General features: G+C 32.2%; 2 protein-coding genes across 2 annotated transcripts; both read left to right on the forward strand.

The window, feature by feature from the left end:
* The first annotated feature begins 2,256 nt into the window (after positions 1–2,256).
* On the forward strand, positions 2,257–12,560 carry LOC145305498 (uncharacterized). The gene is made up of 9 exons (XM_080147122.1): positions 2,257–2,303; positions 5,628–5,690; positions 6,343–6,414; positions 7,328–7,370; positions 9,955–9,988; positions 10,074–10,139; positions 10,725–10,794; positions 11,431–11,535; positions 12,289–12,560. Coding segments are annotated over exons 1-9 (597 nt in total). The 5' UTR covers positions 2,257–2,301; the 3' UTR covers positions 12,431–12,560.
* Positions 12,561–13,596: 1,036 nt separating this feature from the next.
* Positions 13,597–23,983, forward strand: LOC145312720 (dynein regulatory complex protein 9). The gene is made up of 13 exons (XM_080151972.1): positions 13,597–13,751; positions 14,850–14,961; positions 15,142–15,221; positions 16,109–16,209; positions 16,761–16,848; positions 17,549–17,670; positions 18,077–18,216; positions 18,665–18,749; positions 19,010–19,072; positions 19,869–19,955; positions 21,911–21,957; positions 22,890–22,998; positions 23,733–23,983. The coding sequence occupies exons 1-13, from the start codon at positions 13,601–13,603 to the stop codon at positions 23,832–23,834; spliced, it is 1,287 nt and encodes a 428-aa protein (XP_080008098.1). The 5' UTR covers positions 13,597–13,600; the 3' UTR covers positions 23,835–23,983.
* The last annotated feature ends 610 nt before the right edge of the window (positions 23,984–24,593 follow it).

Genomic DNA, 24,593 nt, shown 5'->3' on the forward strand with positions numbered 1-24,593 from the left:
TAAAATGGACGTAGGGACAATCTGGTAATGATTATAGAGTTGCTATGCTTTCTAAATCATACCTAACTACTAAAGGAATCACCATGCAAAGTTTGAAATCGATAGGACAATTCTAACATGCCTAAGTTTACGGAAATAGCTATCCGTTACGGACGGACGTACGGACGGACCGGCCCTAATTTTAGAAAAGCTTCGCTTTTAAAAATCAATATTAGAAATATAAAAAGTGCACAATTCGATTGCAGAGAAAAATATATATGTATAAATCAAACGGATTAAAAAGTGTACACATTTATTTTGATAAAAATATATAAACACATATTTTAGATTTTTATTAAGATTATTAAATACGATTATAGGGCCGGGCGTTAAATTGTTATTACACCTAAATAATTATAGGGTTATTCCTTACTGGCTTGTATTAGGGAAAAGGACGCATTTTTCCTCTTAACCCTCCACCCTCCCCTCATGGAAGAAGTATTCATAATATTTGATACTAGCGGCTACGCCCCTAGAGGCCTCTAGGGGTACTTGAGGAGGAAAGAGTCGAATTTAATAATTAAATTTCTTATTTTATATTTTAAAAGAAAAAGTAAAAAAAAAAATTTGGGGGGGGCGCGAAATTTTTTTTTGGGGGGGGAGGTTCCCCCCCCCCCTCTTTATTAGTTTTAGTTAAAAAAATGAAGAAATTTTTTTTTGGGGGGGGGGGGGATTTTTCATTTTTTGGGGGGGTTGGGGGTGTCCCACCCCCCAAGAAAATAGTTATAAACCTTCCCAGGACCTATGAGAAGCTACCCTGTTAAGGAGAACCCGATCGGTTCAGCGGTTAGCGAGATCCTTCGGTACAAACACACAGACAAACAAACACACAGACATCCTGTTACTTTAGTATAAGGATTGACCTAATTATTTTCCAATACAAATAAAAGTTTAATTGAAAAAAAAAATTAAATTAATTATTGGTGCTGGGCTCGGAAGCCGCATCCTCAGCCACAGAAACCATCAGCCGCGCGACTTACAAAAGCCTCTAAATTAACCGTGGGACTTTTTCAGTCACTAATCAAGCCTCAGCCTCGCGCAGCACTCAGTCACTGAAAGCCTCAGCCATCATATTTCAAATTCAGCCACCTAAAGCATTAACCAACCAAAGTAGCAGACGCTCGAATCTTCACTTTTCTTTGCCATAAACATTTAGTACATCAACTGTTAGATGTAGCTGCGCACTCAGCCTCAGTCATCCTTAGCGCTGCTTTCGACTCCTCCTACCGAAATATCAGGAATTTAAGGAAAGGATAATATAATGAAAATAGATTTCTTCTAAAGTGTGAATTTACTTAAAGCTGTATTATGTTATACTTCCCTGCCTGATTTCAAATCAGTTCTAAACTTTAGGAAAGCTTCATTAAGTGCCCTGGTTGGTTCTAAACTATTCTAATTTATATTATTCAAGTTTTGAGATAGGTTATTTCTGTTCTTCCTTACCGCTTCCAATAACGGGCCCTAGATGCTAGAGGAGGCAACCGCTAGTATAAGAAAAAAGTTAAACCAGAAGATAAAAAAAGTACGATTGGACAAAGTTTAATTTGTTATGTAAAAAATAGAATAGGCAAACAAAGATTGTTAGGCCTCTAGGGGCGTAGCCGCTAATATTAGATAAATCAACTGTGGATTAGTTTGGAAATGTCAAATTAGGCATTTTTGGTGAGATTATTTGTTATTATTTCTCTCTGTTTAGGTTCACTACTTCTAGATAGTTTTTTCCTTGTTAAAAGCAAAGCTTTTCTATTATTAGAATCTGTCCGTCCGTCCGTCCGTGCGTCTGAAATTTTTTGGGGGAAGTGTGATTTTCTCGTTACTTTTCAAGATAGAAGCCTGAATTTTATATTCTTCATATTTTGACCAATTTTCATTAAGATTCGTCAATTAGTTGGGGTGCTAGAATGTTTCCTAGAATTTTTAGTTTTCATGATTTTCTCGACTCCTGTTCAAGATAGATGGCTGAAATTTTCAGGGATTGAATACATTCAACATGTGCATACTTTTTTAAAATTTTATTGAGATATGCTTATTGGTGAAGGTGCTAGTTCGAATCCTAGATCTTTCAGTTTTTATGATTTTCTCGAAGCCTTCGCTACTTATGGATGTTGTCATCCTTGTTTTTATTCTTTATTTACCGAAAACTATCGATTTCAAGACTATAAATACAAACCATGTATAGATGTATACAATGTAAATAAAAGTTGGATTTAATTTTAGTTTCTCTAACATCTCCAAATATAACGGACCAAAAAGTCTTTCACAATGTAAGTACTTTTTAGTTAGAAGTGAAAATATATTTTTAGTAGTGAAACTTTACTATAATTAGGGTCGGTCCGTCCGTTGTTCCGTCTGGGGAGGAAAGCTTTTTTCGTTTAAGCATGTTAGAATTTTCCTATCTATCTTAAACTTTGCATGGTACTTCTGTATTAGTTAAGTACGATTTAGGAAGCGTAGCAACTCTATAATCGTTACAAGAATGTCCGTACGTCCATTTAAAACATGTTGATACTTAACTTTTTTAACAACTAATTTTTATGTTGTATAATAATCCGGTTGATCTGATTTTTGGAATACTGATTCCTAGGACAACAAAGTACAATGTTATAAGCTAAGCATCTCTATATATAAGTCCCAAAAATGTAAGTATGTCCTTAAACAATATCCTGTATTTAAGCAATATCTCAACAAATTAACTTACACTTTATTTCGATTTTTATACATTTATATTCTGATTATTCAGTTCTGACACTTTACTGTTAATATTAGTTTGTCCTAATGTTTCAGAGCTTCGCTTTTATGGATGCTGTCATCCTTGTTTAAAACAAGGATATTTATGTAAACTTGAAGGCTTTATTTTCAACAAATTAGTATAAAATAAATATACTGGGTGTTTCAAGAGAAATGAGTTTTTTCTATTATAAAAATGCTTCATATATTTGAAAAACGTGTTCTGGTACAATAATGTATATTCCAACTATTTTTAAATGATTATTTCAACAAAGTATGCCTAAAAAGCCGGTTATTTTTGAAGATTTATGAACTATACCCAATTCAAATGATGTGCAAAAGATATGTACATTTTTAAAATTCAAACTGCGGAGCTTGCGATAATAGTAGACAAAAGTTATGCCTACCGTTAGAATCGTCATAAGCTCTAGATTTTGGATATAAAAAAACCATTCCTGTGCTACGTATAGTATAGGAGCTACGTGGTAAAATGTTCTAACTTACTTAAAACTTTTCAACCTTTTTCTCATATTTTTCAACATATCTCCTAAATTATAAAATAAAACACAAAAAGGGTACTTTATTTCCAAAAACTAAAGCCTATTACGATTCTTACGGTATGCATAACATTTTTTACTATTAACACAAGCTGCGCTGCTTGTTTTTAAAAAATTTTTACAAAAAAGTATGTAATGAATATATATAATAAGTGTAGAAAATATGAAATGAATATATTGAATAAGTATAAAATGAACCATGGTCACAATCTTTATTGACAGTTCAAAATAATTATTTCATTAGGTCTTTGTGATACACGATATATATTATATAGGTAAAGGGTGTTAAAAAAAAAACATTCGCTTCACTAGTTTTAATATAAACCTTACAGCTTTGGTCCAAAACTAATAAAAAATATAATTCATGCTCACAGCTAGCTTAAGCCAGGTACAGGTTTACCTGAACACGCTAAAGAAACTAACTAGCAGGGGTGTTCTATGAAGGTATTATGAATTCATAACCACTATTACTTAAATCGTAGCTGTACCTTCCCTACTATGATTAGTGCTATACGCTCAATCAATGACAATAAGAAAAACTATTGAATTTTTAATCTTCTCATCTCTCCAGAGCACTACAGCTTAAGACCTAGCCCTTGCAGAGAAATTTGCCTTATGAAAAATGTGCATATTTTATTATAGATTAAAAAAAGTTTTTATGTTTATAAAAAGGACAAACCGTCTTAAGTACTTTAAATCTTATAGAGAGACCCCATAATGTTCAAAATTTTGATGGTGCATGTAAAGACCTTTCTATAGACACCTTAACCAACCTTCTAACACAAACCAATTTAGCTTAAGAAAGAAAGACCTGACAAACATCAAGAATTAAAATTAGACAGAGCCGTCATGTCTTAATGTTTGAGGGGTCTGCCTTTTTTATGCCAAATTGGAAAAGATTGAGTTAAAAATCTGGTTAAGGTGTCTATAGGAAGGTCTTTACTTGCTTCATCAAAAACTAAAATCGCCATGGGGTCTATCTCCAGGATTTTTAAGTACTTAAATTGGTTTAAATTGTAATTTTTTTTAACACCCTTTAGGTATGTATTATTGTATAACAGTATAACACACAAACAGTAAATATGAAGAAAGGGAATAGTTATATATTGCATAGACAACTTTCCATGGAACTTTAATGAAAAATTATAAGATTAGAACTAGTTTTGTAAAAAAACATGTAATATTTTTTTATTTTAACATTCGAGGAAAATTGTCTTCAACGTTTTGATATACATGATTTTTCAGTATAGCTGAGAACCGGTTCTAATCTGGAACCAAACTCAAAAAGCTGATAATACATATATTTATCATTGTTGACTTATATTATATATCTTTGACCATGCAGTCGCTAGACTACGACAACTTTGCCCTCTATTACGTTATGTCCTTGGCATTATATTAAGGGTGGATTCTAAAAAAAAATTAGAGCGCTAAATCGGCGAGGTTCGCCAGATCACAAAATTTATTGAAATATTAAACACTAGTGGCTTCGCCCCTAGCCTCTAGGGACTTTGCCCCAAGAGGTATAATTACATCTTCTATTACTTACCCAGCAGAACGGATCACAAATTTTCGCACCTACCCAGCAGGAAAACATTATGCGATTAAACTCGCAAAATTCGTAAATTTCGTAAAATTCGTAAATTTCGTAAATTTCGTAAAATTCGTAAAATTTGTAAAAAAAAAAAAAAAAAAAATAGGGGGGGGGGTTATTGTTTTTGTGGGGGTTAGGGGTGTCCCATCCCCCTAGAAAATAGCTTAAAACCACCCCAGGACCAATAGGTATATACCCTGAAGAGTAGAATCCGATCGGTTCAGTGGTTACTGAGATCTTAAGCTTCAGACGGACGGACGGATGGACGGACAGAGAGACAGACATCGTTCTACTTTGTATTATAGATTAACTTCTTTAAACAAGGATGAAAACATCCATAAAAGTGATGCTCTAAAATCAGAAGGAAGGAAAAACGAACAATAACTCTTGTAGAACATAATCAGAACATTAATTTCTAAGTCTAAACGAAATTGTACATGACATTTTTTTAAATTGCTTAAATAAAGAATACATTACAACATGCTTTCATTTTATTATAGAGTTGCTATGCTGTCTAAATTGTACCTAACTGTAATAGGAATCATCGTGCAAAGTTTGAAATCGATAGGTTAATGCTACACCAACCCTAATTATAGAAAAAAAATTTGCTTTTAAAAATAAGGTTTTCATCCCTGTTTGGTTGATCTTAACCATTATCCACAACTGGGACCATCAAAAATTGAACCAATTATTAATATAATTTTTTTTAGGAAACTGGTGATTATCTCTTTATTACTTCAATTATCATACTGTAAATACTCAAAAACAGAAAAGTAAGCTTTAAATAGTTATTCAGCGCAACGTATTGTAGGCAGCTTTCCGCGGATATTAAAATCAAAGGTTGTAAGATTAAACCCAGTTTTGTAAGCTCCGTGAGGCAGAAGGCCCAGGCTAGGCAAACTGGTATTCATTTTATGATGTTTATTGAATATGTGTTGAAAATTGTCTGTAATACGATGTTATAAATGATTTTTCCGTTTGGCTGGAAAAGGTTATAATCAATTGGATAATTTTCGGTTTCGAAGCCATACTGGAAAATTAATTCTAACAGCAGGATTTGGCTTAAGCTATTGAAATGAGATAATACCTAGCACCCAAGGATCTAATGGATAAAGGCCGATAAATTGATGTATGTTCCAATGATAATACACAAAATTTTCCTTTTATAGATTAAAACTATTGGTTGAAACAACTCAACTAAATAAACCAACCAATAAAAAATTCATAGAAATCCCCAAAGTTGTTAAGTCAACGTTACTATAAAACTTTGCGGAGTAGTGTAATAAACAGCCCATTGTCCCCTCTCTCTCTCTCTCTCTCTCTCTCTCTCTCTCTCTCTCTCTCTCTCTGCCTTGTTTGTTACATGATTATTAATTCTTTCTAAGCTTAAACTGTTCTTTTCATAAATAATATTTAAATTTCTAGATATTTCCTTGAGCATGGATATAGCCATTTGAACAAAACAGAAGGTCACGAAGTACATAGCAGACAAGCAAGGTATGACTAGTTAAAACTTGTAGCTGGACAAAGTGTCTCAAAATCAGCCATGTGACGTCATAGAAATGAGGGAGGTGAGATGTGAAGTGGGAAAGATAACCCCTAAAAAGATATGGAAAATCCCTCATTTTTATGACGTCAAAAGGATTTTTTTTGAGACAATTTGTCTAGCTACTAAAAGTTTGAAAAAGTTGTTTATCTGCAATGCAATGTCACGTCCCTGACTGATCTTTTTAGCGAATATTGATAAAGATATGAACACTTTGGCGAAAGTGTCTGCACACCGAATAAGACAATGGCCGAAAAATTTATGTATTTCCTCAAAATTATCCCTTCTGTTGATTACAATTAGTGATTGAAACATTTGGACACTCAACTTTTTGAGCTAACCACTAAAAACTCAAGAAATACCCCAAGAAAATAGCTTAAACCATCCCAGGACTATTAGGTATATTCCTTGAAGAGTAGAGCCCAATCGGTTCAGTGGTTACTGAGATCTTAAGCTTCAGACAGACAGACATCGTACTACTTTGTATCATAGGACGAACAGAGCAATCAAAATTATAAGAAAAAAATCTTTTAAGATAGATAAATCTATGTCTATCTGTCTGTTTATACCGAAGGATCTCGCTAACCGCTGAACCGATCGGGTTCTCCTTTGCAGGGTAGCTTCTCATATGTCTCAGAAAGGTCCATAACTATTTTGGGGGGAGGGTACTACCACCCTCCCAAGAGAAATAACAAACCAAATTAAAAATTTTTAAAATATTCTTGCTTTTGCGTAGACTTCAACGAAACATAGACATTTCAAATAATAAAAAAAATCATTTGAAGTGCCACTAGAGGCCTCTAGGGGCGTGGCCACTAGTAACCTATAAATCAACAGACAATCATCTTATGTGTTTTTATTTAGGGATATAGATGTTTATCCGTTCCCAGCAGGATCTATGCTCAGCGTAATAATCTTACTATTTTTTTTTTTTTATATTTACAAAATGCTATTGATAAGAATTAAAGAAAAAGAATTTTATCTTATAGTAGTGGGACAAAGTGTCTCAAAAAACAGCCCTGCAACGTCATAAAAATGAGATATGAGAGGAAAAGTGGGAGAGAAAAACCCTAAAGAAGAGATGGATAATCTCTCATTTTTATGACGTCACATGGCGGATTTTTTGAGACACATTGTCTACCTACATCTTATAGTCTATCCTTATGTAAACGTTACAGTCTGTCTGTGTATTAAAGGTCTAGTCAACAATTGAACAGTTATGTTATTTTTCTTTACAGTGTAGCTTCCTTGAGGTTTAAAACTATTTTGAGGGAGTTTAACACCACTATTCCAAGAGAAATGGCCCCCTCCTCCAATTATTTACTTCATAAAACTAAAATTGATAGGAGGGTTGGGATCGATTAACCAGAATTGCATATAGAGTCCTCTGTAGTTTTATACAAATGAAGTCAACGTCTATAAAAGCGAAGCAATTGGCAAAATATTGGGATCCAAAGGGTTAAGACAATGGCCAATAAATTGATGTACGTCCCCATTGATGATACAAAAAGTTACCCCTTCTGTAATATAAAATAGTGGTTGAAGTTTTTGAACACTTTACTCACTAAACCAAACAATCAAAATTAACTGAGTCCCTAAAGTTGTTGAGCTAAAAAAACGCTAATATAAAACTTTGAGGACTAGTGTAATAAACAGCCAAATGTCCCCTCCCTAACTGGTTAAATTAACTATAATTGCCTTACAGAATATTTTAAAAATTTGTTACATGTCATTGTCAACTTATGAACTTCCTATCATGTATGAAAAATTTACAATATATTAGAATTTTGGATAATGGAAAGAAAACGAAGTAGCGGGTTTCGTCGTATTTACGCAGTAGCTTTTATCCTTGCAGGGCAATCATTAAAATTTACACAACCTAACTTAATTTACATAACCTAACCTAAAATAACCCATCAAAAGCTGCTGTGAAAATACGTCAAAATCCGCTACTTCGTTTTTTTTCCATGGTCCGATATTTTCAGTTATTCTTTGAGCTTGGTAATGTGTTATACAAGTATGATAATCATTGGAGCCATAATCTTCTCGTAGGAAATTAACATTGAAAAAATTAGGAATGTATCTGAATATGACGACATTTTATTTTTAAGATCATTTTTACCAGGAGCTGTTATTCAGCCAATTAATTCCAATTGAAATTGCTGCGAAATTTAATATTTGTTGGAGTTAAGTTGGAGTATAACTTATTTTATGTAACTGAAGAGGGATGGGTAAGAAGGGTAGAAAAAGGGGAATGGTGTGGATAAATAGCCTTGTAACACCCGAAGACAATATGAAGGGGAGAGGGAAAAGGGTATCTCCCCATCACAATATTCTTGATCCGACTCTTAATTGGGTCTTGAAAATCAACCAATGGTGTCGTTTATATTAATACAGCCAAGTAGCAGAAAACAATTTGGATGAAAAAGGTCATTGGAAGGGGAGGAAGGCAGTTATCTGTATATATATCTACTAGCGGCTTCGCCCCTAGCCTCTAGGGGCTTTGCCCCAAGAGATGGTAAAAAAAGTGTAAGGTGAAATTTGTAAAAAAAAAAAATAATAAGAAGGACCAGGGAAATCTTCCACAAAGGAAATATTCCACAAAGGAATCTTCTACAAAGGACCAAGGATATTTCTTACAAAAAAGAAAAAAAAAATAAAAAATGGAGGGGATTTTTTTTGTTTAAAGAAAATAGCTTAAAACCACCACAGAACCAATAGGTAGATACCATGAAGAGTAGAATCCGATCGGTTCAGTGGTTACCGAGATCTTAAGGGACGGACGGACAGACAGACGGACAGACATCGTTCTACTTTGTATTATAGATAATATAGATTAATTGCTTTATGTTTATATTTTCTAACTTACTCCTCTAAGACGACTTTTATTTCAACTGACCATTTTTTATACATTCTTATTTTTAAGATATTGATTGTACCATTAGATATTCCCTTTACCTACATGTTCCCTCATGTAGACAACCCCAAAGGGTTTTCCACCACCCCTGGCCAGGTTCTTGATAATCTGGCGGAACAACTTTACAGGTTAGGTTAACCTATTGTCAACCTTTTATCGCTTTTTAAAAAAAAATATGCTTTTTTTACTTAAGTTATTAATAATTGTTTTCTTTAGTTTGTAAATTATAGCTTCTATTCCATAATTCACTTTGTCAGTAACCTATGAGTTAAAAGAGATTTACTCAGTTGCTAGTAAAGCTAGTTTTTATTTTTCGCATGTAAAGCTCTGTTAAAAAAAAACTTTAAATGATAAATTTGTTCAGTACAATGCAATTTGTTTCTTTAATAGTATTCAAAATTTACAAATAGTGAAAAATATAATTTATTTCTTTAAAAAGAATGCTAATGGAAAAAATATGAAGAAAAAAAGACATATTTTTGTTATGTATTATTTTTATTCAAGACAGTTAAAAATCATTTTTTAAGTTTTCGATTTTAAAAATTAACAAAAACAAAAGTAAGATTATGAAAAGGTGTTCTTTGAATTTGAGGTTCCACTTATAAAAGGTAAAAATAATTCATTTCACTTTATAAAAAAAAATTAAATTTACTTTTAAAATATTTTTATGCTGATTTTAATTTTATTATTCAGCTGAATCGAATGTTTTATTGGGTGGAATCTTGGATCTTTTTCTAATTCAACCTGTTCCCATCAAAGGTAGAATAAAAATTAATAGAAAAGAAATTTTAAAGTTTGGGCTAGGGATTGTCAGGGATAAGACATTGGACAATAAAGTACAAACAAGTACTCAAAGTTTTTTGTATCAACTAATTAAAAAAACTTTGGGTATCACTATCAACACAATCTACAGTCTAATGTCCTCTCCCTCCCTAAATCTAGGTAGTTTGAGCATTTTTTTCAAAAAATCGTAAAGTTGTGAATAAGATTCCAGTCAAATACGCTAAATAGGTCAAATTATTTTTAAATGTTCGTTTAAATATACTATGCCTTTGGTCAATATTGAGTACATATAGACTTAATTAACCCATTTTACAGGAAGCTTGCTCACAATTTTACGGAATATTGCGTAAGCTTCTGTTTCCTTTGGGCTTATGACCATGGCTAATGTATATATAGGTTTTCCTTGAATAATTCAATGGCCAAAAAATAAAAAATAAAATAGTTTAGACAAAAAATATTTTTTTTATTCTGACTATACATAACACTTAAATTGCAATCTTAAAACAATGCTGAATGTTTGCCTTGTGTCCAAGTTTGTTAAGAGATTGAAATCTTATTTAGGTTTCAAGCTACCGGAATCTCTTATTCAAAGAACTGAAATTTTCTATCAAATTTCTAGAAATTTCAATAGGTAATTTTTAGAAGTAGAACTATACGTACTTTTATAGTATAGTATATTTCAAATTTTATAGGATACTTTTACTTTACAAATTCAAATTCTAATTACATTGTAGTGAACAATTTTTTGGTGGAATAGTATTACCTTACAAATTTTTATAATGTTGCTAAACTTGTTTATCTTCTATTATGCAAATAGTTTATAACCGTTCTATAAAGAAATGTTTTTTCAAAAAATTGTCACAAGAAACGTAAATAGGAATAATCGATTTTGTCCTTTTTTTGTCAGTCCAACTTTTTTTCACCTCATGGTCACTTCATTTACATATCGACGGTCATTTGTATTTTTGATGTATGTCAAAATCTTTTAAATTCTGTAATAGTTATTTATAGCATCGTATTATAAAAAAAAAACTTTCCGCAGATATAAAAATGTACAATTATAAGATTGAAATTATTGTTATTAACCCCAAGACCCGAAGGCATGGTCTAACAAAACTGGTTTTAATAATATAATTGTATATTTTTATATTAGTAGAAAACTTGAAACAATAAGATATGATACATGATTTTTCAGCATGGCTTAGAACCAGTTCTAATCCAGCGGATATTAATCGGTTTCAAAGCCATACTGGATTTTGAATTTAAGGTTTGGTCTGAATGGAGAGAGTTGTGTAGAACGACTTGTTTGTGAATTGAACTCTAAGCCGGTTAAACTTGGTCTTCTTGGTGATATACTAAACACTATATTCATGTAGGTTATCATATTAATAGCAGCTTATACTAATAAGGAGAGTAATTTGAAAAAAAATCACAAAACCTATATGTGGTTTTCAGCTGTCGTTGGGGGGCAACATATAGTAAAATTGGCAACCTTTCCATTTGCCCCTAAGTATTATTTAAGGTTTATTTCACTTGTTGGTTATACCTTATACCTGCATTCATAAGGTTGATCCGTCCGTACGTCCGTCCATTTGTCAGAACGTGATAGATACTTTGCATGATGATTCCTTTACGAATTATTTACGATTCAGAAATTGTAGCAACTCTATGATTGTTACCAGAAAATCCGTTTGAATTATGGGGAGGGGTAATAGGGGCATTTTATCTAAGGAGGTGGAAAAAAACCTCCCCCCTATAAGGTTAAAAACTTCCCAAGACCTATAAATAGCTTTCTCGTGTTCATTAGAATCCGGTGGATAGGAACCGATTCTCATCCATACGAAAAAACTATGTCTAGCATCGTATTATATCCAGTTTTCTACGAATATAAAAATATACAATCATAAGATTAAAACCAGTTTTTTTCGCCCGTGCCACGGCACCTCGGGGCTAAAAAAACTGGTTTTAATCTTATAATTGTACATTTTATAACCGCGGAAAGCTGTTTATAATACGATGCGAGAAATAACTATTATTGTATGGAGGAAATAAGGTTATCTAGATCCTAGGCTACAGACAAACATCCTCTTACTTTCATATAAGGATAATGCTTCTTATTTTTCAGGGGTGATATAGAAAGTTCATCCCTCGAATACAAGAACGCTCAGATAGCTGGAAGATATGGCAAGAGTTGTAAAAAGTATAAACAATCATGTCCTGTTTCTATCTTTAACTTTCAAAATGCCTTAGAAAATTATTTACCCTGATGTTTAATGATTTTTTAACATTTTAATAAAACAAGTATTTTTTATTATATTTTAATGATTTACTTTTTTAGTGTTTAATAATTACTGGTATATATGTGAAAATTATAATAAACATACGATTCCTTTAAAATATGTATTTAAATAAAGATTTATTTTGTTTTATCTCAATAAATTTCTATTGAGCACTGAACCCTGCCCCCCCCCCCTCCACTTGAAAAAAACTGAAATAAAGGGGGGAATAGTAGTTTTACTTATGCCTTACCCCTACGGGACTACCCAGTACTCAACTACCTAACCTGACCTAAACAAACTTAGGACACCTCCCATTTAATTTCTTTAGAAAATCTAATAAAAGTTTTGTTTTTAAACTTATGTAGTTACCAAGTAGAAATACATTTATCCCAATATATAATGTAAGCTTTGGAAATAAATGTATTATTCCTTTTCATATCATATTATTGATCAAACATTGTTACCGTAGCTGAGGGAAGTAAAATACGATGATATAGTTTGTTATTGGTAGTGTGCTCTCGTATTGCAAAGGGGAAAGTTTCAGTGATTTAGTATTTTTAACGGCTTCTGACTCTCGGGGCTAACAAAACTAGTTTTGATCTCAATCTTTTTTTCATTTTAATGTCCGCGGAAAACTGTTTATAATACGACGCGATAAAGAAATATTCCATAAATTTGTGGATATATTTGTTCAACCGACTATGAAATCTTTTGGAAAACACACACACAACAATTTAGTGCTTCCAAGAATGGGACAAACACCACTAGTAAAACCGTATTTGTATACATTTAACCAAAAAAAAATTTATATTATTTTTTTTATCTGTGTAAGTTCCTCCCAAAAAGTATTATGTTATTAAAACCCCCATACACCACACAAAAGAAGCTTTTAATAGTGCCATTATAAAATTAAGTCTTACTGGACTAACATTGGTCAATTAAAAACTATACTGACCTGACATTGGTAATTTATTACGTGTGTTGGCTTATCATTGGTCATTTGTATTGTATGACGTCATTTTTTATAGGCACTATAAAGAGCTTCATACATAACTCAATTTTCATGGCCCCCTTCCCATATCCTAAGCACTATCGAATATTACATAACTGAAAAGGATAATTAACTGTCTATAAACTAATAAACTTTAAGAACTAAAAATGCGGAATAATTATATTGATGATCCTACCAATGATCCTGCCAGTAAGAGTGTTGAGGGTGTTATTATAGTTGGAGATGATACTAATGATTCTACGGATCTTATGCTGGATCAATCAACTGAGATTCTTGATGATGAATCTACTCTTTTGGGTAAAATGCTTATTTTAATCTATTATAATATTTTTCCTGGATGGCTTTGAAAACGATAAATTAAAACCGGTTCTTATCCAAAATGAAAAATAATGTATAACACATAGACGTCCAAGGGGGGGGGGGTTAATGGGGCGATTACCCCCCCCCCCCCTTCAAAATTAACCCCTATCCTGTGGGTGTCGTAGGCACCCCCAACCATTTAGGAGGGGGTATTTACCCCCCCCCCCCTCAAAAAAAAATAAAAAATCTCTAATAAAATAAATTTTTAATATTTCATACTAAATATTTAATAAAATTTAAATTTTCCCCCCCTAAATTTTTACCTTGGGGGTAAATTTTGGGGGGGTAAACTAAATTTACCCCTGCCAACAGATTTCAGGGGAGGTAATTCCCCCCCCCCCCCCCTCCCAATCAAATTTTACCCCTGGGGTAAAAATTTGGGGGGGGGGGGTAAAAAAATACCCCCCCCCCAAAAAAAAACAGCTTAGACGTCTATGGTATAACATTGTATTACAGCGGAACAAAGTCTAAGGTGTTTGTCTATTATGGAATCCCTTTTTTAAGTTTTATGAATTTTGGAGTCAGATTGAACATCTAGATACATTGTGTCTATTTATAAAAACTAACAGTAACACCAGCCAGACAAACAAATTTGCTTTAATCACATTAGATTTTGTTCTTTAAAAGCATTGTTTTCGACTAGGATATTACAATTATAATTACTAGCGGCTACGGTCCTAGAAGACTCTAGGGGCACTTAAGAGTAGGGGGGGGGGGAGGGTATTTAAGATTTAAAATGAAAAAGAAAAAGTATTTTTTTTTTTGAGGGGTTGAGGCGGTTTATTTTTATTTCCCCCAAAATAGTTAAAAATTTTCCTGGAAACTATAAGAAGCTTCACTGTCAATAAGAACCATATCGGTTCAGCGGTAAGTGAGAACCTTCGCTACTTCTTTTTTATAGATAGGATATAATAGTATGGCTGTCATAAATATTCATTGTTGAAGAATTCCTGGTGGTCTAGCATTTTGGCATAAGCACTTAAAACTGATGCAACTTTTTCATTAAAAAATCTAATAAATATTTTATATTTGCAGAGGATACAGAAAGATCCGTAGCTATGGCAAGATCTAGTTGTGCATCTTCTGGTGGTGGCAGACGACTAACTCTACCTGAAAGTCCTGCAGCCTTCCTCAAGGCTAATACAAGGTTTGTCAAAAATCAACAAAGTAAAATGTGTAGTTTACTTTAAAAAAAAATTACAACTATAATTTTATACCTCATGAAATAAAATAATTAGCTTAAGAATTAAAGATATTTTACAAGATTTGAACTCTAGGACTTCCCTATACCTACGTCTAATTGGTTTAAAAAACTTAATTTTTGCAGAGCTGATCAAGTAGAAGCTGCTACTGCCAGGATTGAGAAGATTCATAGATTGATGGTCTGTGCTCTTATTGAAGATGCAGGTATTACAAACAAAATGTTGGTTACTTAGTATAGTTATGTTTCTGGTAACCATAACCTTAACTTTTAGTGACGTAACTACTCTAGTAGTTTGAAATGTCCGTCTGAAACGTTTAGGGGTAAACGTGATTTTTTCAGCTTCTTTTCAAGAAAGACGCCTGAAATTTTCAGTGATTAAATAAGTTTATATTCTTCATATTTCCACCAAGTTTCATTATGATTCGACAATTAATCAGGGTGCTAGATAGATTCCTAGATTTTTATGTTTACATGATTTTCTCATCTACTATTCAAGATTATCAGGGATTAAATATATTCAAATTCTGCATACTTCTATTAAGTTTCATTGAGATATGCTTATTGGTTGGGGTGCTTGTTCGATTCCTAGATCTTTAGTTTTCATGATTTTCTCTACTCCTATTCAAAGACAGATAGCTGAATTCTTCAGGATTTGAATAAGTTTACATTTTACATATTCCCACAAAATTTCATTAAGATTTGCTTATTGGTTTGGGGCCGGGTGCTAGATCGATTCCAAGATTTTCACAATATAAAATCTAATTCCCCAATGATAATACTCAAAATCACCCCTTTTGTAGATTAGAATTGGTGGTTGATGAACCAACCAATCAAAGTTCAATAAAAGTCCACAAGGTTGTTAAGTCAACGAATAAGAAAACGTTATCATAAGACTCTGGGAACTATTGTAATAAACAGCCTAATGTCTCTGGTATGACTCAGTGTTAAGCAGTGAATAATGATTAAAATTGATTCAATATAACTATTTTGAACTTGATTCTGTCCTAGTTGACCAGCTAGCTGTAGTATCAGCTACACTGGGTAAGCAGGCAAAACCTCACATGAATACTAAGAACTAATTATACCCTAGTTGACCAGCTCGCTATAGTATCAGCCACACTTGGTAAGCAAGCAGAACCTCACATGAATACTAAGAACAGAAGTCTAATTGAAGTCCTTCAAGCAGATCAGGTATAAATATCAGGAAGTCGGAGTATGATGTGAAACATTTGCTAACAATAATTTTACGAAGCTACTCTATAATTTGCAATGTCTGTCATTCCATATGCCCTCCGTTCTTCATAACGTTTACGGGAAAATATGATTTTCTCGGCTCCTGTTTAAAATAGACGGCTGGAATTTTTAGGGATCAAATAAGTTCATACTCTAATGATTTCTGTCAAGTTTCCTTAAGATTTGCTTATTGCTAGATCGGATACAAGATTTTAACATTTTATCATAAATCTTTAAAAGGTTTTGTGATATATTTTAATCAAAATTTATGTTTATCTTTTATGACATTGCTCTATAGGTCATTTTTTTGAATGTCTATCCGCAATTTTAAGATTTTCTACTTGGATGTTGTTATCCTTGTTAGTGAAACAAAAGGACATCAACTATGATCTAAAAAATAATGCCTAAATTATTTAAGAAATAATTATGAGTTTAAATCATATAATTTAAAACTTATGCAATATGTATGTGTCCAAAAACCTTTTAATCTATTTAAAATGTATCTGTAGGAGGCCAAAGAAAAGATTGAGATAACAGATATTAAACAACTCCACACAGAGACAGAATATATTCAACAAGTTCTAGAGGATACTGTGGGTATGTCTTAATTTTGTTTTGACACATGGACCTTTATCACAGTGGTCTTTGAAAATTTTGACTATGTGTTTCTAGTTGTTCTAGGCAGTAATTGGATAATTAGCCACTGACATAGAATATATGAAATTTTGAAAGTTTTAACCTAAATCATAAAATTTTCCTCTTTTTCTAACAATTTTTTTCAAATCAAATTTCTAATCGTCCTATACATTGATAAAATTCATTTTTCTACGGGTTCAATTTGTTAAGCTTTATGTATACATAAAAAATCAAGACTGTATTTTCTACCACAAGATTTTTAAATAACATCATTGTACTATATTTATAGTTTATTATAAAACTAGTGGCTATGCTTCTAGAGACCTAAGGGACACATAAATTGTTTCTTTTCAATTTATGTTAAAATCAGCCATTAAACATATTTTTCGCCGCTAGATGGTGTTAGTTATGTTTCTAGCTAATTCCCAAAAGTATCCTCAGGGCGGTGTTTTCTTTTATTTTTGGCAATTTCTCTTGGGAGGGTGGTGGTACCCTCCCTCAAAATAGCTATAAGCCTTTCCGGGACCTATGAAAGGCTACTCTGTAAAGTAGAACCCGATCAGTTCATCAGATAGCAAGATCTTTCGATACGGACAGACAAATAGACATCATGTTACTTTATTATAAGGATTAGATTATTCATAACAATGAAAACAAATAGGTGAGTTGAGAAAGGAAGGACTGTACACGCGAATAGAGAAAAGTATTCAGATGTACAGATCAAGGAATGCTGAGAAAGAAGAAATTCTTGCCAATGATGAAAATATACAGGAACAAATCAAGGTAAAGAATTCAAACTTAACATTCTGCTGTTCTGGGGACAAGGAAATGGAAGGTGGTTTTAAGTCATTAACCTCCCTTAGGAAGTACTTGGGCAACATCTGTATCCAATTAATGATAAAAACTTCTAGTGATTTCAATTCCACAAATATTAAAATAAAACCATAACATTATTACCAGTTATTGCAGGCATTCGGTTCCTTTTGTCTAACAAAGCTGGTTCTAATTTTATAATTTTCATTTCAATATTCGCGGAAAGCTGTATATAATAGGATGCGATAAATAACAATTAAATTTTGATTGTTTTTTAAACCAATACGGTAAACCTGAGTTCTCATAAAAAAAAGTCTTTTTTGCCATTTGGAATTTTAAAAATAAAAGAAAATGGTCATTAAAATTCTCCTTTTAGGATATGCGAGCAGAACTCAATGATTTGAGAGAGAGTGAGGCTGATCTGAAGAGAACCGAACTGAAGAAAATTGCTGAACTCAAGGACAGTCTGCTTGATACTAGAAGAAGGATTGGCAGTGAGAATATTTTTGTTACTAGGTATATACTTCTCTATTTGACTGAGCAAGGTTGATTAAAACCATAAAAAATAAAATTGACAAAAATGAAAATGATAAATTCTTTAGAGTGTGAACTCAAATTGCTAATCATTCTAGATTTTATTAATTGCTTACATTTGGGTAATTTTAAAACTGATTCATTGTAGGAATAACAAAGGACGCCTAAGCATTATTTTTTTTTGGGGGGGGGGGTTAGAATTTCATTTGGATTGGTTAAGTTCTTTAACCCTATGATCTGTTAGAAGAAAACTAATCTGCTAGAAATGAACTTAAAGGTTAAGATAATGGCCAATAAATTGATGTACATCTCTAATAATGATATACTAAATTACCCCTTCTGTAGTTTAAAATGAGTTGATAAATCGTTTGAACCATCAGCACATTGTCCTTTCTCTCTTTGAAAATTTGCCCATATTTGCTAATTCTAGGCAAGAGTGTGTAAGAGAAGAATCTGCTAGATGTAAACTAATAACAGATGAAGAAGAATTGGGAAGGCAAGTCAGAAATATTGAGGTACAGGTTCTAGTCTTTTCATTAAGGTTTATGTTGTCAATTAATCATACCTAAAGCAGCTTATAGTGCCTAATAAAAATTACGTCAAAGAATACAAATATTTATTAGGCACTATGAGATGCTTTCTCATACCTTTAATTTAGTTAGTAATAGCTAGACACATTGAAATATTACAGGAATATCAAATATGCTGCTTAAACCAACAGCAAAATCAAATAAAAAAATCACGAAACCTATAAGCTAAGTCGTTTATTATTTAGGTTGAGATTCAACAGGAGGAGAGGGTTAACCAAGAGATTGATAGCTTTCTACGAGAACAACAGGTATATTCTATACTTAGGTCTGCGGTACGAGTGGGGGGGGGGGGGAGGGTCAAAACCCTTTTTAAAATAAGATTGTGTAGCCTTACTTTACTTTACTTGAGAAATACACCCTCTGGTAAAATCCTGTGCTGTGCACTCCATGGAATCTATCCGAATATTTAGTTTGGATCATGGAAAGAAAACGAAGTAACGGGTTTCGTCGTATTTTGACAGCAATTTTTGTTCCTATTTTTAGCTACTACGGAGGGCTCTAACCCTGCGGGGCAATAATTAACTTTTACCTAACCTATCCTAAAATTACCTATCAAAAGCTACTGTGATAATATGACGAAACCCTCTACTTCGTTTTCTTTCCATGATCCTATTGTTATATGGTGAAAAAGGGAATCAATAAAAATTAATTATCATAGCAGGACAGCGGATTGTAGGGTATAGAATTTATTTTTATTGGAGCCTTAGATAGTTTAAAACATACCCATTTCTAACATACAATACAACATGATATTTGATGTAGATTCTTTAAAAGGTAAGAAATATTAATGGATGTGGAATATACGTGGATATTATAACAGTGGAAAATTATCGACAATTTAGATGGCCTTTCCCCCTGTCATTTAATGATCAATTCTTTCATCAAATAGGAGGGAAGGGGATGTGGTAGATAGAATGGAAGGGGAGAATCATTATTTTAGCCCGCTGCGTGTTTAACTTTCTTAGAGAACGTGAAAAACTTATGTAAGATTCAAGTAAAACTAAACCAATTGAAATATAAATATGCATAATTTTGTAATTTTAGGAAGAGCTTGAAATAAAGATGCACCAGTGGGAGCAGACATATCAAGAAGATACAATGGACAGAAGAACAAGGTTAAATACTCTTCAGGTATGCAGCCAAAATAGAAGCTGCTTGTAGTGCCTATAAAAATGACGTCACACAATACAATGATAGGCCAGTATCTATTTTTACCATTGGTCAATTACAATGTATACTGGCCTATCGTTGGTCATTTGTATTGTATGAAATCATTTGTATTAGGCACAATTAGTTGCTTCTTCAGGTATAGAATACAAGTGTTAGTTCAAGTAATCCTGAGTTATCTAATTTTAAAGAAAAAGGTTCTTTTCCACAAAATGCCTATCCAGCACTAAACCAGCCCTCTTTTTCAAAGAATTTTCAAATAGGGGGGGGGGGGGGTATTTTTTCTGCTTAACCCTGTTGGCTATACACCTCCATGGTCCTAACCTTCCGAAGAACCCTAACCCAGTACTCAATAAAACCTAACCTAACCAGAACTAAAATAATAAACAAACAAAAAAAACTCCTATTCACTTAATTTTAACTTACTCTAGAAATAAGGAGTAATTTCGGTATTATTTTTACAACATCAAAAAATGCTGCAAAATGTAAAATTAATTACTATCTCTGTTTTTCTAGTATTTAAATGTTTTTTTTTAATAACATTTTTGATATTATAACAGAGAATCTTTTCAGTTGGGTAGATGAAAAATGTTTTATTTCATTTGATTACACAATAAAGTATTTTAATTATCTTAAAACACAGTTTTTAGTTCAGGGAATACATTTTATAAAAGTCTGAGTCTTTAATTAGATTTTTAATTGTTGGAAACCGTTTTTTTTTATTTATCTTTTTGGATAAAGTAGAACACCCCATAGGGGTTATTATATATTCATTTACTTCAATGTGAAGTAATTTTAAAGGTGTTTAATTTTAATCTTATATTTTTTTATTTTCCCAACTTCTTTAAGAATATCACGAGATATTTGTTTAAGTTTCCAGATTTTAAAGAATGAAAACCTATTATGTTTAATAAAGATTGAAAAATAGCACACTAAGAAACAGCGTATAGTGTCCAAAAAAAATTCATCATACAATACAAATTACCAATCATGGGCCAGTATACATTTTGCCATTGGTCAATTAAAATGTATACTGGCCTATCTTTGGTCATTTGTATTGTATGAAATCATTTGTATTACGCACAATTTGTTGCTTTTTCAGGTAAAAAATACAAATGTTTGTTCAAGTAATCTTGAGTTATCTAATTTGAAAGAAAAAGGTTCTTTTCCACAAAATGCCTATCCAGCATTAAACTAGCCCTCTTATTCAAAGAATTTTCAAATAGGGGGGGGGGGGGGGTATTTTTTCTGCTTAACCCTGTTGGGTATACACCTCCATGGTCCTAACCCTTTTGGTCTACCAAGTACTCAATAAAACCTTACCAACCAGGACTAAAATAATAACAAACATATAAATTCTTACTCACTTAATTTTAACTTACTCTAGAAATAAGGAGTAATTTCGGTATTATTTTTACAACATCAAAAAATGCTAGAAAATGTATTATAAATTCCTAACTCTGCTTTTTTAGTATTCATATGTTATTTTTTAATAACATTTTTGATATTATAACAGAGAATCCTTTTAGTTGGGTAGATGGAAAATGTTTTATTTCATTTAATTACACAATAAAGTAATTTAATCATCTTAAAACACAGTTTTTAGTCCAGGGAATACATTTTCTAAAAGTCTGAGTCTTTAATTAGATTTTTAACTGTTAAAAACCTTTTTTTTTTATATAGAATGAAGTTTAAATAAAATAGAGCCCATATGGGTTAGTATATATTTTTTAATGTAGTGATTTTGAAGCTCTTTAAGATTGTATTTAAGAAAGATAAAATAGCACATCATGGGCCAGTACACAATTTACCATTGGTCAATTAAAATGTATACTGGCCGAACATTGGTCATGTGTATTGTATGACGACATTTTTTATTGGACACTTTACGCTGTATCCTCATTAACTAAATATTTTAGGGGAGCAAAGCTTCAACTGTGAAAAGACTGAATCAGCAAACATCGAAGTAAGTGTATTAATTTTTTAACTTATTTAGTCACTAGACCGATTACTCAAAATACACTTTTTGCATTTAATTCTTCTGCTGACCTTAAAAGTTACTTTAGGGGCCTGTAAATAATTGTATACAATTTCATCTCTCTATCTCTACTGGCTACCTCTATATTGTCAAAGTCTACTCTAAAACTAGCACCGGTCAGTTTTCTAATAAAATTGCTGAAAAAATGTTAAAAAACAGATATCGCCAGCGCTAGGTACGATTAAAAGATAGCACAGCATACTTTTGACAGTACAATCTTAAACGCATTTTATAATCAAAAAAATAGGCAGAATTAACACATAAATCAATCTCTAAGCCATTCTCGTATGCATTTGAAATTTTTGTATGAAATAACGGGAACTCAAAAATGGCCTTTTTTATAACCCTGGTCCTAGGAAGCCAGTAGAGATAGAGCGTAAAATGTATATGTATTTCTAGGCCCCTAAAGTAACTTTTTAGTTCAGCAGAAGAATTAATATCGAAAGAGTGTATTTTAGTAACAGGTCTAATAGTTACAAAAGACCAGAAAGGTAAGGAAGGTTCCGTTGCTAATGAACAAGGATGATAACATCCATAAAAGTGAAGCTCTGAAACGGTAGGACAAACTAACATCAACACTTATAGAGTGTCAAATTTAAAAATTCAAAATGAACGTGCAGACTTTCTGGTAATGATCATAGAATTGCTACGCGTCTCAAATTGTTCCTAACTGTTATAGGTATCATCCTACACAGTTTGAGATCGATAGGACAATTCTAACATTTCTAAAAGTGCTAACCGTTACGGAAGGACGGACAGACCCTAATTATAAAAAAGCTTCGCTTTTAAAAGAAAAATGAAAAAAAAACGTCAATAAGTATGAGAGATGCCATACATTTTCATAATTTTAATTTGCCTAGGATGAATGAGGTGAAGAAGTTTGTAGAAGATGTCAGGGAAGAGGAGAGAAGAAAACAGGAGGAAAGGGAAATGGAAGAGAGAAGGGCAGTGGCTTCCCTGAAAATCCAGGTTTGGATTAATTATTTATTGCATCATATTACAGAAAACTTTCCACGAATAATAAAATTGCAAATTATAATATTAATTCTAGTAATGGTGGCCCTAAGGGGCCAAAGGCTCGGGCAATCAAAATTAGTACAATTTTATGACTTTTTGTAACATCCGATAAATTATTTTTAAGTTTGAACTGTTTCTATTCCAGCGGATATTTAAAGCCTTTCTGATTTCAGTTGCAACCTTATCTAATACAAATTGTTTTTTTTGTTCGCCTCTCTAATTTTTTTACGTCAAGGATCTAAAAGGATAAGACAATGGCCGAATAATTAATGTACATCCACAATGATGACACACAAAATTACCCCTTCTGTATATAAAAATAATGGTTGAAACGTTTGAACACTTAACTTCATACACCAACTAATAAAAATTCAGTCCTTAAAGTCACCTCTGTCTTGTTTTACATGCTCGGATTAAAATTGTGTTTGATTGACCATCTGGAATAATATACCCATGTTTTATAAATATTAAAATAATGGTAGAGAATATACATGGATATATTGACAGGTTGCTAACTGAATTCATTTATTGGTCAGTTCATTCATCTAATAGGAGGGAATAAGTTAAAAGAAGTTGAGAGGTGTGTCTTTTTTTAACCACTTGTAAGCATTATTTTATCCGAGTACATGAAAAATCTGGTGCAAAATCCAAGTTAAAAACTTTCCGCGATTATTAAAATAATTTAGGCTTGGTGGCGTGGTGTTATGGTAAGGAGATGTCTTGGTGTTTACAAGAAGAGGAAAGATGTGAAAGCGAAACTCATGAAAATTCAAAAATCCAAAAGTTGAACAAAATTTCCTGGAAAATTGAAAGATATTCAGTAATTTTATTAGATTTGAATGAAGTTTACTTGAAAGATACTATTCTGGAAAGTTATTTCAAGACAGTTTTATGCGAGAGGGGAATAAAAAAGGGTAAAATGGAAATATGTTTATAACTAGATTTATATACACTAACATAACATGATTTGAATAAATTTAAAAAACTGAAAATCTTTTCCTGTTTTTTATTGTAAAGTTTTTGAAAGAAAAACAAGAGTTTACTGTTTGTGTTTGGTAATGTCAGGTTTTAATTTAATATTTTTAAACAACACAAGTTTTTATTTTACATTTTTTTAAGTAAACATTTTATTCGTGATTAGTTTGTATTTTTAATACGTTTAATAAAACTTTTTGTATAACTATCTTTTATTTATTATTAAATTAGCAAAAGTTGTTGAATAGACTTATATATCCATATATCTGTTCACAAAGTTCGTCAAACTTAAAAAGGAATTTCATAGCAGACTTACAACTTGGTTTATTATTGCAAAATCTGTACACAATTTCCACAAATGACTTAACTGAAATGTACCTCTACTGTTCTCCTATTGGCTGATTTAGAGAGTATGTCTCTAGATTATCTCTATTGGTTGCTGTTAACAAGAGGCTGAATGTCTGGTCGCAAGAATCATTCACTTAATTTATATTAAACTAGCGGATACGCCTCTAGAGGCCTCTTGGGGCACTTGAGGAGGGGGGAGTTGAATCCCAAAACCTATTTTTTAA

This window comes from Acartia tonsa, chromosome 2 (assembly GCF_053477335.1).
Source record: "Acartia tonsa isolate MP-2025a chromosome 2, ASM5347733v1, whole genome shotgun sequence".
Lineage (NCBI taxonomy): Eukaryota > Metazoa > Arthropoda > Copepoda > Calanoida > Acartiidae > Acartia > Acartia tonsa.